We start from the raw sequence: 11,182 nt of genomic DNA, 5'->3' as shown, positions 1-11,182 counted from the left end.
TTTCGTGATTGCATTTTAGCCCAATTAATATGGGTAGCTATGCGGATCCAATGGTCAGATCAGGTGTATAAACTTGAGTTATTCGAATGGTTAAAATGGAGTTTCAATTTTATTGACAAACAAAGCATACTGAGCCCGTTGTGGTGTCGTGGGCTTTGTGGTATGCGAGAAATGTAGCGTATCACGAAGGTCGAGGTTTGAAAGTGGCAGAGGTTATTACCTTGGTTAAAGCTCAGTGCCTGGAATTTGCAGTAGCAAACAACAGTCTCCATGGTTCTTCAGTGCCAGCGGTGGTTCGATGGAAGTCTCCCCCTCCTCTTACGGTTAAGGTTAATTTCGACGCCAGATTTGTACATTCACAACAAAGAGCATGGTCAGGGGTTTTGATTCGAAATAATGAAGGTGATATTATGGGTGCATGTAGAAGGAAAGTAGATCGGATTACCTCCTCTTTCTAGGCGGAAGCGGTGGCTGCTGTTCATGCGGTGGAACTTGCAACGGACTTGGGTTTCTTCGATATTATCCTTCAGGGTGACTCTCAATCAGTAATGGACAGAATATCCTCGAATGAATCAGATTTGTCGAAAACCAGTGCACTAACCTGGAGTTTTCAGAACATGAAACTTCCAGTTTGTGCCTAGACCATCAAATGAAGCCGCTCACATGCTAGTTGCCGACTTGGATTCAGGAGAGGACAACCGATTTTGGGTCAAGGAAGGCCTGTGGAGAGTGGAAAGACAAGTGTCGGAGGACAAACGGTGGATAGACCCCCATAGTCTTGCTCTGGTGAACGAAGGATCTTGGATGGGTTCAAGCTCTATTTTTGCTCAAATGTTTATTTGTGTTATGGTTTTGTCTTGTTTCTCGGATTTAGATAAAAGATTAAAATTAAAATTAAAATTAAAATTAAAATTAAAATTAAAAATTTAAAAATTCATCCATCACAGTCCACATGGACCACACCTCACGTCAACGTGACAACGTGGGATAACTCAACTCAAGCTAACCCGATCGACGATTTCAAATCTACAATTAAATAAATAAACGACGAATTTTATTATAATATTTTACACTGTTAAGTTTGATTTTTTTTTTAAATTAACAAAACTCACATAAAGCTTTAATATGTAATTTTCAAATTGAAATATATTTATTTTTTTCTTCTATTTGATCTCTCCATCTCAAATTTGGATTTCTTGGGCTTTTCACATAAATTTATCCCAAAAAAAGCCTGGACTGAGCTGCCTTGCCCCATAAGGCAACGCTACTTTTAGTTTCTTCAATTAGTTTCCCTGTTTCAATTCTCTGCCTTGCCCCATAAGGCATGTTTATTGTTTATAATATTGATTCACAGATTTTTGAGAAATGAGAGAAAAGAAACAGATGTAACGATTCGATTGGATTATTCGGATACATTACACAATTCAAAGCAGAAAGCTGATGAATTCAAAGCAGAAAGCTGATGAATCCAAAGCATTATACTCAACAGAAACCCAGAAAAATTGGTGTGCCAAAAGGAAATGACCATCAAATAGCTATGAAGCAGTACTAAACTCTATATAGGCAAAATACCATGCTTAGCTACTTGATCATTTCGTGCTGCTTTCAGGAAAAATGCAGAGAGCCTATTTTCAGTAGTATTTGGTTAATATCAGATAGCAGACATGGAAAAAAATTGTGCAAATTCACCATCCCTCCAATGGTGAACTCAACAGCTTGCCTCGTCCCATGGTGAAACCCCTGGTTCCATCTGGCATTCTCGGGCCCTTCAACATCTGTTTCATCGATGCTTCACATTGGACTGCATTACTAGGTTGAGGAGATCCAGAAAGCAGGCCACGTCCGGTTTGGTTTTGGGCACACCCCCAAAGTTTCCCTCGTGATTTAGACCATCCCTTCTTCAATCCCATCGCACTATCTTCAGCCTAACAGATGATGAATTTTTTCCGTTCAGCTTGTAAGGCAAAGGAGCCATATAATGAACATGGTTAATCAACATTGTTGCTTACATTATTATCAATTGATTCAGCATTTGGTGGAGAAGAACCTTCGGAGTGTTCAGCATGGGGTGAATCTTCGTCGTCTAGTATACCATCGAATTCTGATTTTCGGGTTTTCAGAACCGATTTAGGCTGCATTTTGTACCAAAACAGATGTTGTGAATGGTTTCTATTAAGCATAGAGCATTCAAACAGATCATATGTGGATTGTGAAAGACGCACACAACATACCGAGAGTCTAAGCAGCAGCCTTACTCGGAGCCCCTTTCGCCAATTCCTTTCATCGTTTAGCTTCTCAACCTGCGTCGGATGCATAAGCTTTGAATGGCATTGAAAAAGAGGAATTCAAAGAACTAAAACAATAAGATCACAACAAGAAGTTCTAGCAGAAAAACTAAGTTAACATACCGCCTTATCAGCAAACTTTGTCGACTCGTATTCCACAAGTGCATGTAGCTTAATGAACAACAACAGAGAAGGAATCATGAAGCAAATTGTGTCATAATCTCTAGGTTAACTAAGAAAACAGGTTCGATTCCGACCTCCATATACCTTGTTAGACATAAAATAGTCATTCTTCGAACGAGAAGAATTGGGTTCCTGGGGATGACATATTCTGATGTTCTTCACACTGTATGAAAACACTAATCGTATGAGCTGCAAAAGAATCATTCTATATATCCAACGACAAACCATAAACCAAAACGGAATGCGACGAAAACCAAACCTCCCAACAACATTAAAGATTTTGTCAAGGTTCAGATGAGAGTGATCTTCAGGCAAATTCTCTACAACAACAGTACGAGACTGCAAAACAAAGGAAAAAGTAGATTGCAACTTGCACCATACCAAAAAAAAAAAAGGGACAAAATCCCCCTGTCGTACCTGCACTTGTTCTCGTTCTTTTTCGGTGAACAGGTGCTTACGACGAACCTTCTTGCCATCATCACTCACAACCTTTCCAAGAATGTTAGTAGATACATCAAAAGAACAAAGATCATCACTTAAAAAAACCCGAATTTCACTTATCGCAATCGAAAAAGAACAATGGAACCAAAGAACTTACAAGCTTTAAGGAGGAGCGAAGTGCTTGGGCCAGCAACTGGTGGTTGGTGATGAGGGACTTGATTTTCTTTGTTGAAGCAATAAAAGATATAGGCACTAAAGCAAAGCCAATACTTATCAGTGAAAAACTGTTTAAGCACAGAACAATATAATCAACTCAGCAAACTAATTCGATTCGATCGAAAGTCCAAAACTAATTCGAAAGCCTTAACCTTGCTAACTCTAATGAGGTCTCATTGGCCAAACTGTCTTGATATTGAAAATTTTAACAAGAACAAATGGTGGATTCATAAGTTTCCATACCATAACCTTCAGGATCTTTACTTATTTGCTTCGACAATGATTCATTCGCTATCAGACTCATGTCACTGAACTGGTATTCCACCTGTTTCATACACACAGTCAGGACCACGTCACAGAAAGGAGGCATTATCACATAACCATTCATTTTTCAGAGGAAATATATCAAACAGTTAATGATCACAATGATAAAGCAAACAAAACCCAGAAAAGATGACCTGTTTGATGATCTTTTGGCGGAGATCGTCAGTGAGAACAGTCTTGGAAGAACAATTAGGGATTGAGAGACTAGGGTTAGAGTTCAAATAAGTAGAGGGTTCTTGGTCACCAAGGAAGAACCAATCAGAGGCGGCGGCGGCGGCACCACCACCACCACCGAGGTAATGGAAACAAGGGTAATAATAACCCGAGATGGGAATTTGGGTATGCGATTTCGGCACGAACTCCGGCGCGTGTGCATTGAATTTGAACGCTACACCATTGCCATGGTTGTTACTGCCACTAGTAGTACCACTACCGCAACCCATCGTCTGTTTCGCAGCGGCCATGGAAATGGGAGAACTACAACTGGTTGTTGGTTTTGCAGGAGCCATGGAAATGGATTGATGATCTTTCATTTGAAATCTGTCGTGGGGTTCTTCGTCAGGCTTTTCCTCAGCTTGGGCTTGTGCCATATTTGTTAAAAAAATGGATCTTTTTTTTAAAAAAAGAAACAACAAAAATAAGAAGAATAAGTACGTGATCTGTTTATCTGTTATTTTTTTCCTCCGTTAATGTGTGCGTTTTGGGAACTTTAAGATTTGTTCTGTTTCTTTCCCTCCTGAAGTTTAGCTAACTGTAAGTTCGGTAACTGATGCTTTGAATCCACATTTGGCGGCCGATGAGAGAGAGAGATGAGATTTTTATTACTACACGTGAACCGTAGCTTTTGGAGTTTGACCGTTTCTTTTAAGGTTTGGGATTTGCCACCACTTCAACTAACTCCTTCCCTTCTCTCTTTTTCTTTTCCCACTTTCCTGGACTTAGGATTTGGATTTGGATTAGGCACGTGGCTTAATTATGAAATTCTAGAAACGTCCAAGTTTAAAATTTCATTTTTTAAAGAATAATAAATTTGTAACCTTTTTCATTTAATAAATGAGATAGAAGGATTTTAATTATAGTTTCTAAATTAATATCATTGTTGTTACAATATTTTAGAGGTTATTTGTTTCCATACATTTAAGTTTGTTATAGTTTTTTTATATGTCAATCTAAAGTAATTATAAGTAGTAATATATATTCTAAAGATTTTCAACCATTAAAAATAAGCGTTTAAATATCTTTTCATTGTTGGTGCTGATGTTCAAACCCAGAACTTCTAGACATAACTATCATCTCTTTAATTATTAAAATCGTTTGGTTCGTACAGTTTTTAATTGTCTCCTATCTATGTTAAAACTATAGATAGATGGATGGATGGATGGATGGATGGATGGATGGATGGATGGATGGATGGATGGATGGATGGATGGATGGATAGATGGACGGATGGGTGGACGGACGGATGGACGGACGGATGGATGGACGGATGGATAGACGGACGGACGGACGGATGGACGGACGGATGGATAGACGGACGGATAGACGGACGGACGGATAGACGGACGGACGGATAGACCGATGGATAGACGGATGGACGGACGGATGGATGGACGGATGGACGGATAGACGGATAGACGGATGGACGGATGGACGGATGGATAGATAGATAGATAGATAGACAGACAGACAGACAGACAGACAGACAGACAGACAGACAGACAGACAGACAGACAGACAGACAGACAGACAGACAGACAGACAGACAGACAGACAGACAGACAGACAGGCAGACAGACATACAGACAGACAGACAGACAGACAGACAGACAGACAGACAGATAGATAGCTAAAGTTTATGAGTTTGAATCAAGGAATTTCACCGAGTATGACTACGAGTGCTAATTCAATAGGTTGAGTAAATTGCTAGTGAGTTATTCCGACTAAAAAGGGGTATATGATTGGTTTGATGAGGATTTGCACTCTAGATTGAAGGAGTTGGTGTTGATTAATGAGTATATGTGCTAGTAAGTGTAATAGAGTTAAAAGATTATAATATAATGTTAAGTTAACCTAACCAAGTATGACGAGGATTTGTTTATAGTTGTGTATATTGGTCATGTAGATGTAAGGTAGTCAGAGAAATAAGGATTTGTATATTGGAAGGAAGTTAAGGAGGTAATGGAAGAAGTATTTAAAATGGATCAAGTGATTATTTGGATTTGATACTTGGTGAATTAAGTGGAGAAATTATAAGTATAAGAAATGATAAAGAATGAGATTTTGTATAAGTAATATTGGTTATTAAGATTAATAATATGTGATAAAGATTGGTATTCAGAGCTGAGTATAAGTGATGGTAAAAGAATATGCAGAAGAGATATGACCTACATGGTAAGAAGATTTTGAAGTGTGAAGAAGTAAGTATATAAGTACATTAAAGGATGAAGTTTAAAGAATCAAGTATAACAAGGGTTTATATGAAAGTGGAGATTATAAGTTTAATATTGAGGTGAGGGTTCCTTGGAAAAGTACATAACGTAATACGAAAAGATTGTTTGATGTTGTGAAGTATATATTTTGACTATATCTGATGAAGGATTGAGGTTACCTTAAAGTTATGGAAACCTTTGAATAAGGTCTCAGAAATTTGAATTCGCTATAACATTTGTATCCATGTATAGACAAATAGTTAGTTAAATAGATTATTTTGGTATTACAAAGGTTATGTAAGTTGAGTGAAATTGAATTTAAAAGATCAGAAGAAAAATGCCAGAAGAAGTTAGCTAAGTGTGACATATATTTGTTTAAGGTTGTGTTTCTTAGCCATGTAAGTGTGGTCTAAGAGATAATGATTATATTTCTCTTTGATTCAATAATTAAAGATAAAAGTAGTATGTAAGCAAATTATGAAAGGTATCAAGATAGATTTAAGTGAAATTTGGTATAAAAGAAATGTTGTATACCAATAAGTCGGTTTGAATGAAAATATTGAGATTTTGTACAGACGGATTGGATTAAAGAAGTTGAAGAAAGAGTAAAAATTAACTAAGATCATCCTAAATATATGATAGTTAATCAAACTCTTCTGCAGATTTGGAAAGGAAGAAATATTGAACAAACTCTTTTTCACATTATAGCATTAGAAGAAATAGAAGTTTAATCTGATTTGATCAACGAGAAAAAATCGGTGCAAATTTTGACATATGAAGTTAAGTAGTTAAAGAATGTAATAATTTCGTTGGTTAAATTTTGTGGAAGAAACATAAGATAGTGGAAGCAACATGGGAATACGAATAAGATGCGTATAAATAGTAACCATCTCTTTGTGCAGTGAAAATTCGAGGATGAATTTTCTTTAAATGAGGGGAGATTTGTAACATACCAAAATCAGGACCAGTGACTAAAATGTAAGTTATGAAACTTTGAGGTCTAATTTTGAAAAATTAAAAAGTGCAGGGACTTAATTGGGAATATTTTGTGAACGATTGTTTAGTAAATATTGAATGAAGTAAGGGTAATTGGTCTTTTCAAAGGAAGGATTTTAATTTTCCCTTTATAAACGATATTAACACATGAAAATGGGATTAAAGGAAAATAAAAGTCTTGAGACTTGGTTATCTTCTTCCTCTTGTGCCTTCAGTTATAAGGTGAGTTGGTATTAATTTGAGTAATTGTTTCATTTTAAAGTTGATTTTGATTCTTAAAGTGATAAGAAACCTTAAGGGAAGCTTAAAGTGGCTTAAAACACAAAGATTTACAAGTTATGAGAGATTAAGTAAAATGAGTTTTGAGTGAATTATTGAAATAGAAGGAATAATGGATTTTGAAGTTGAATTTGACTTGTCAATGATCTAATTAAGCAGTTAGAAGTAATAGAAGTGAATTAAGAATATGTTGGAAATTCGGTAAGATTTTTAGTTTCAAAAATTATAAGGAGATATTGAAAATGATAGTGTGTTATATGGATATAAGATGGTATGAGTAAGTATAGTTAAATTAATGGTATGAAACACTACAAGAAAATATACCTTTAATGACACAAGAACTATGACACACGCTAATTATGACTTGCAAAAAAAATGTATCATAAAAATGTCATGTTTTTTAAAATTTGAACGATTTATGACTTACAATAATGTGTCATATTAATAGTCATAATCCAAAAAATTTACAAAAACACGGAGTACACTTTTAATTGTGTGTCATCTGTAAAAGCCGTCTTTTAATTTCCCCCATTATTTTCATCCTTTCCCGCTTCATGCTTCCCCTTTTTTCTCTTTGTATCAGTCCACTGGCTTCTCCCCTCTGTTATCGTGAAGCGCCAATGATCTATGTTAACTCCATATATCGATGTCTTTCTTCGTGTTCATTCCCCACTCGACTCATATCACAAATCGCTTCACTCGTTTTGGCGTTTATTTCATCTGTGGAAAAAATTCCCCTCGTACTTACTTAGTAACTCGGTGAGTCTGTTGCCCCCGCGAGCTTCCTCCCTTTCTTAATTTTTGTTCAAATTTCTCTTCTTCTAACATCCAACGATTTCTCAGGGGGAATTTCTCTTTCAGGTTAGCTTTAAAAGATTTGATCCTTCTAATAGAAAAATGTTGTCTTTTCTGCATTTCTGTGTATTTTGTGAAATTTATGTAGAATTTTACAATAGGTATTCCTTTTTCTTCTTGGTGTTGTTTTTTTGGTTTTTTTTATTGATTGATTTGGTAAGCTACTGTTTTTTATGTGAAGTTTTAATTTGTTGGTTTGATTTCTAATGAAGGGTTTTGTTAATTTCATGTAATTTTGGATCTGGAAATGGAGTTTACTATGGTTGATCTGTTATTCTCTTTTCTATGCTTCATAGTTGCATTTTTGGTTTTTTTCTAGAGGTTTTGCTTGTGTTCTTTATTTAGATCAACCATTAAAATTTACTAGAAATGAATCAGTCTACAACCATTGTCTTCTTCATCTTCTCTATCTCTAATTCCGACACAGTTTTTGCCCTTTTGGCTCTTAGCATATGAATTTATTTCATTTTCCATTTTGGTTGGCTATCCAGTGATTGAGTTGTTTTTAATGTTGATCATTCATTTTTCTTTTGTTATCATATTCCTCTACAGGGTATTTTATGCTGACACAACGAGTTTTGAATGCAGCACATCGGTTCGCCTTTTTGTAGGAGATATGTTTGTAACTACATCAAAGATGATGGTGGGATGATATGTTGTTATTGACAAACTCTCCACATAAATGGAACTAGATTCTAGAATCTAGAGCTTTTTAATTTCTTGTTAAAATATAGACTAGATGGAATAAAGTAGCTAGGAAATTATTACCTCTTGCCTTTTGCTAACTTCTTTATAGACATTTGGAGAATCTTTGGCTCTTGTCGTAATCTGTTGGAGGGACTGTCACTTCAAAACTTGAATTTTCAATAACTTTTAGGAGTATTTATAGTGATCTCTGGATTTAAAGTGTTGTGGATATGTTAAATTCACCTCAAGGACATAAGCAGAGCCTCCAAAAATCCATGCGAAAAGGCTCATATGGTGCCTCATATAAAGATTTGTGGCATGCTGTGGGAGAAGGGTCCTTGCCTGATATAGATTATGCATTGGCGCTACTGAAGAAGAATGGAAGTAATATCAATTTGAGGAATAGTTTGGGTCTGACTCCTCTTCACATTGTCACTTGGAGAAACAACATTCCAATTATTCGAAGGCTTCTAGCTTCTGGTGCTGATCCTGATGCTAAGGTGTGTAATTCTTATCCTTTTGTTGATCAAATGTTTTCAAGTTCGTTGTGGATGTCTATCAAGTATCCTGCTTTAGAACATCTATGATCTTGTTTTAAACATCATGAAGTCGTAGAGATGTCAGATGTATGATGGTGCAATTAGCTTCAAGCCACTTTTTTTGACTCTTCGTAATCCTTGTTCCAGGACAGAGAATCTGGGTGGAGTAGCCTTCATAGGGCTCTGCATTTCGATCATCTTGCTGTAGCGAGTGTTCTTCTCCGGTCTGGTGCTTCTATTACATTAGAAGATTCAAAATGTAGAACACCTGTAGATCTCCTGTCAGGGCCTGTCTTGCAGGTTTTTGGAAGTGCACAGCATTCAGGTACCTGCTATTGTCTTGGCATATCGGAAAGCCTCTTATTATTGCATGAAAATCAAATCTTTTTTCAAATAAGTATAGAAGAGGAACATGGTATCTGCTATTTCATATTGTTAATGTGGCTTTAAAACCTGATTCCAGATTTTCATATAATGGGTAATCTTATTTGGTTATGATACTACTATTTGTTGTCATTGAAGATATAGGTGTAAAACTTTTTCCTGTTAGAATGTTGTTTGGCGAGTAGATTGACCATTTATATTCACTTCTCTCATATCGTTGGAATTCTAATGTCTCTAACCATAATGTTATGATAGTATTAGCTTTTTTTTGTAACTAATGTAAACTTTAATCCTCTTACAGAGTTCATTAATCTTATTTCATCAGAGTCCAATAAAGTTTGTAACAGAGAGGATAAACGAACAATAGCACCTGAGCATGTACTCAAGGCTTTAGCGGTTAACCTACACCCATGTTTCAATTTTGTTCTTTATGGGTGTTATTTGTGCACATTGCTTTGTTAGGGTTGAAAAGTAATGCCTCGAATATGACATTTGGATATGCTGTTATGGTTCATGAGCGCCTTTCTCTTTAAATTGTTGTTTCCATATCAAGCTATGGTTTTACTAGAACTATCTCTTTTTTTGTTATGCATGTTTTATAAGCTCATAGAATTGATCGTATTAGCAAAGTCTAGGTGCTAAAGAAAAATATTATGCGCTTTTCATTAGTTCCATCTGTATTCAGATATGGTTTTATATCATGCTTTGTTATCTTGAATATTTAGCCATCAGTTCCTTTCTCACAGAAGTTCCCTAATATGGATCTCGGGGCTATTCGCCTACTTGAGCGCTTACTTGCATTTAATCCAAAAGATCGTCCCACAACTAAAGAAGTAAGATTGAGAATTCCTAGTATTTAATTTTTTCTTTCAAAAGCACTAAAAAGGAAACAAGGTATGCATACGATAGATAACCCTGAAATTTACAGAAAAATGGGGTTTCTTGCTAACATTCTTTTATATTCTGAAAACATAAAGGATATGCTTCCTATAGAATTGAAATCCATGAATGGGTGATCTTGAATGCTACAAATTTTGATTTGATGTTTTGCCAGCATCATTTCATCAAGATATGATAATTATTCTCATTATTGGCCTTAAATCAACTACAAATGATAAATCTGACAGTTAGATCATGACTTACAAGCTTCTAATATTCCTAATGGTGTTGTTCTACGCTGGCAGGCATTAGCTGATCCATACTTTTATGGTTTAGCAAATGTGGATCGTGAACCATCCACTTAAACTATTTGAAGTTAGAATTTGAGTTTGAGAGAAGGAAATTGGCAAAAGATGATGTTAGAGACCTGATTTATAGAGAGGTACTCCACATTTGTTGCTTTGGTATTATCTGGTTTCTATTTATCATATAGCTTAACCAATTTGTGGCCTAACATATATTAGAGTATCATCCCCAGATGCTGCAGGAGTACCTCCGCGGTGGGGATTAGACCAACTTCATGTACCTTTCAAGATCTTAACTTTTGTTGCTTAATATCCTTTAAAAAATCCTCTTATTTCTTAATATGATGTCCAAGATTGTCCTTATACAGTTTAGATACAGC

At 35.8% G+C, this 11,182-nt stretch overlaps 2 protein-coding genes across 3 annotated transcripts; one reads left to right on the top strand and one right to left on the bottom strand.

The window, feature by feature from the left end:
• Positions 1 to 1,381: 1,381 nt before the first annotated feature.
• Positions 1,382 to 4,319, bottom strand: LOC120122967 (la-related protein 6C-like). Of its 2 annotated transcripts, XM_039141991.1 has the most exons (10): positions 3,584 to 4,319; positions 3,369 to 3,450; positions 3,067 to 3,161; positions 2,886 to 2,957; positions 2,728 to 2,807; positions 2,553 to 2,631; positions 2,409 to 2,456; positions 2,232 to 2,300; positions 2,010 to 2,132; positions 1,386 to 1,925 (listed from the first exon to the last, which is right to left on the bottom strand). In XM_039141991.1, exons 1-10 carry the CDS (start codon positions 4,037 to 4,039, stop codon positions 1,686 to 1,688), a joined length of 1,344 nt encoding a protein of 447 aa, XP_038997922.1. In that variant the 5' UTR covers positions 4,040 to 4,319; the 3' UTR covers positions 1,386 to 1,685. The 2 variants fall into 2 exon arrangements, with proteins under 2 accessions (XP_038997921.1, XP_038997922.1); XM_039141990.1 differs by having other exon boundaries at positions 1,382 to 1,925; positions 2,728 to 2,957.
• Positions 4,320 to 8,970: 4,651 nt separating this feature from the next.
• Positions 8,971 to 10,862, top strand: LOC120123108 (ankyrin repeat and SOCS box protein 3-like). The gene is made up of 5 exons (XM_039142094.1): positions 8,971 to 9,195; positions 9,382 to 9,559; positions 9,920 to 9,996; positions 10,344 to 10,451; positions 10,746 to 10,862. Exons 1-5 carry the CDS (start codon positions 8,971 to 8,973, stop codon positions 10,860 to 10,862), a joined length of 705 nt encoding a protein of 234 aa, XP_038998025.1.
• The last annotated feature ends 320 nt before the right edge of the window (positions 10,863 to 11,182 follow it).

This window comes from Hibiscus syriacus, unplaced genomic scaffold (assembly GCF_006381635.1).
Source record: "Hibiscus syriacus cultivar Baekdansim isolate YM2019G1 unplaced genomic scaffold, ASM638163v2 tig00110388_pilon, whole genome shotgun sequence".
Classification (NCBI taxonomy): domain Eukaryota; kingdom Viridiplantae; phylum Streptophyta; class Magnoliopsida; order Malvales; family Malvaceae; genus Hibiscus; species Hibiscus syriacus.
Note: the sequence above shows the minus strand (reverse complement) of the source record. Positions and strands in the feature narration are given on the sequence as shown.

What these genes read in the sequence shown, in the direction of transcription:
- LOC120122967 (XM_039141990.1), bottom strand. Translation starts at nt 4,039, where the DNA reads ATGGCACAAGCCCAAGCTGAGGAAAAGCCTGACGAAGAACCCCACGAC. An exon ending in GCCAAAAGATCATCAAACAG is followed by an intron (nt 3,451 to 3,583) that starts GTCATCTTTTCT and finishes TGTATGAAACAG; the next exon opens with GTGGAATACCAGTTCAGTGA. An exon ending in TAAAGATCCTGAAGGTTATG is followed by an intron (nt 3,162 to 3,368) that starts GTATGGAAACTT and finishes GCTTTGCTTTAG; the next exon opens with TGCCTATATCTTTTATTGCT.
- LOC120123108 (XM_039142094.1), top strand. Translation starts at nt 8,971, where the DNA reads ATGCGAAAAGGCTCATATGGTGCCTCATATAAAGATTTGTGGCATGCT. An exon ending in GAACAATAGCACCTGAGCAT is followed by an intron (nt 9,997 to 10,343) that starts GTACTCAAGGCT and finishes TTGAATATTTAG; the next exon opens with CCATCAGTTCCTTTCTCACA. An exon ending in ATCGTCCCACAACTAAAGAA is followed by an intron (nt 10,452 to 10,745) that starts GTAAGATTGAGA and finishes TAAATCTGACAG; the next exon opens with TTAGATCATGACTTACAAGC.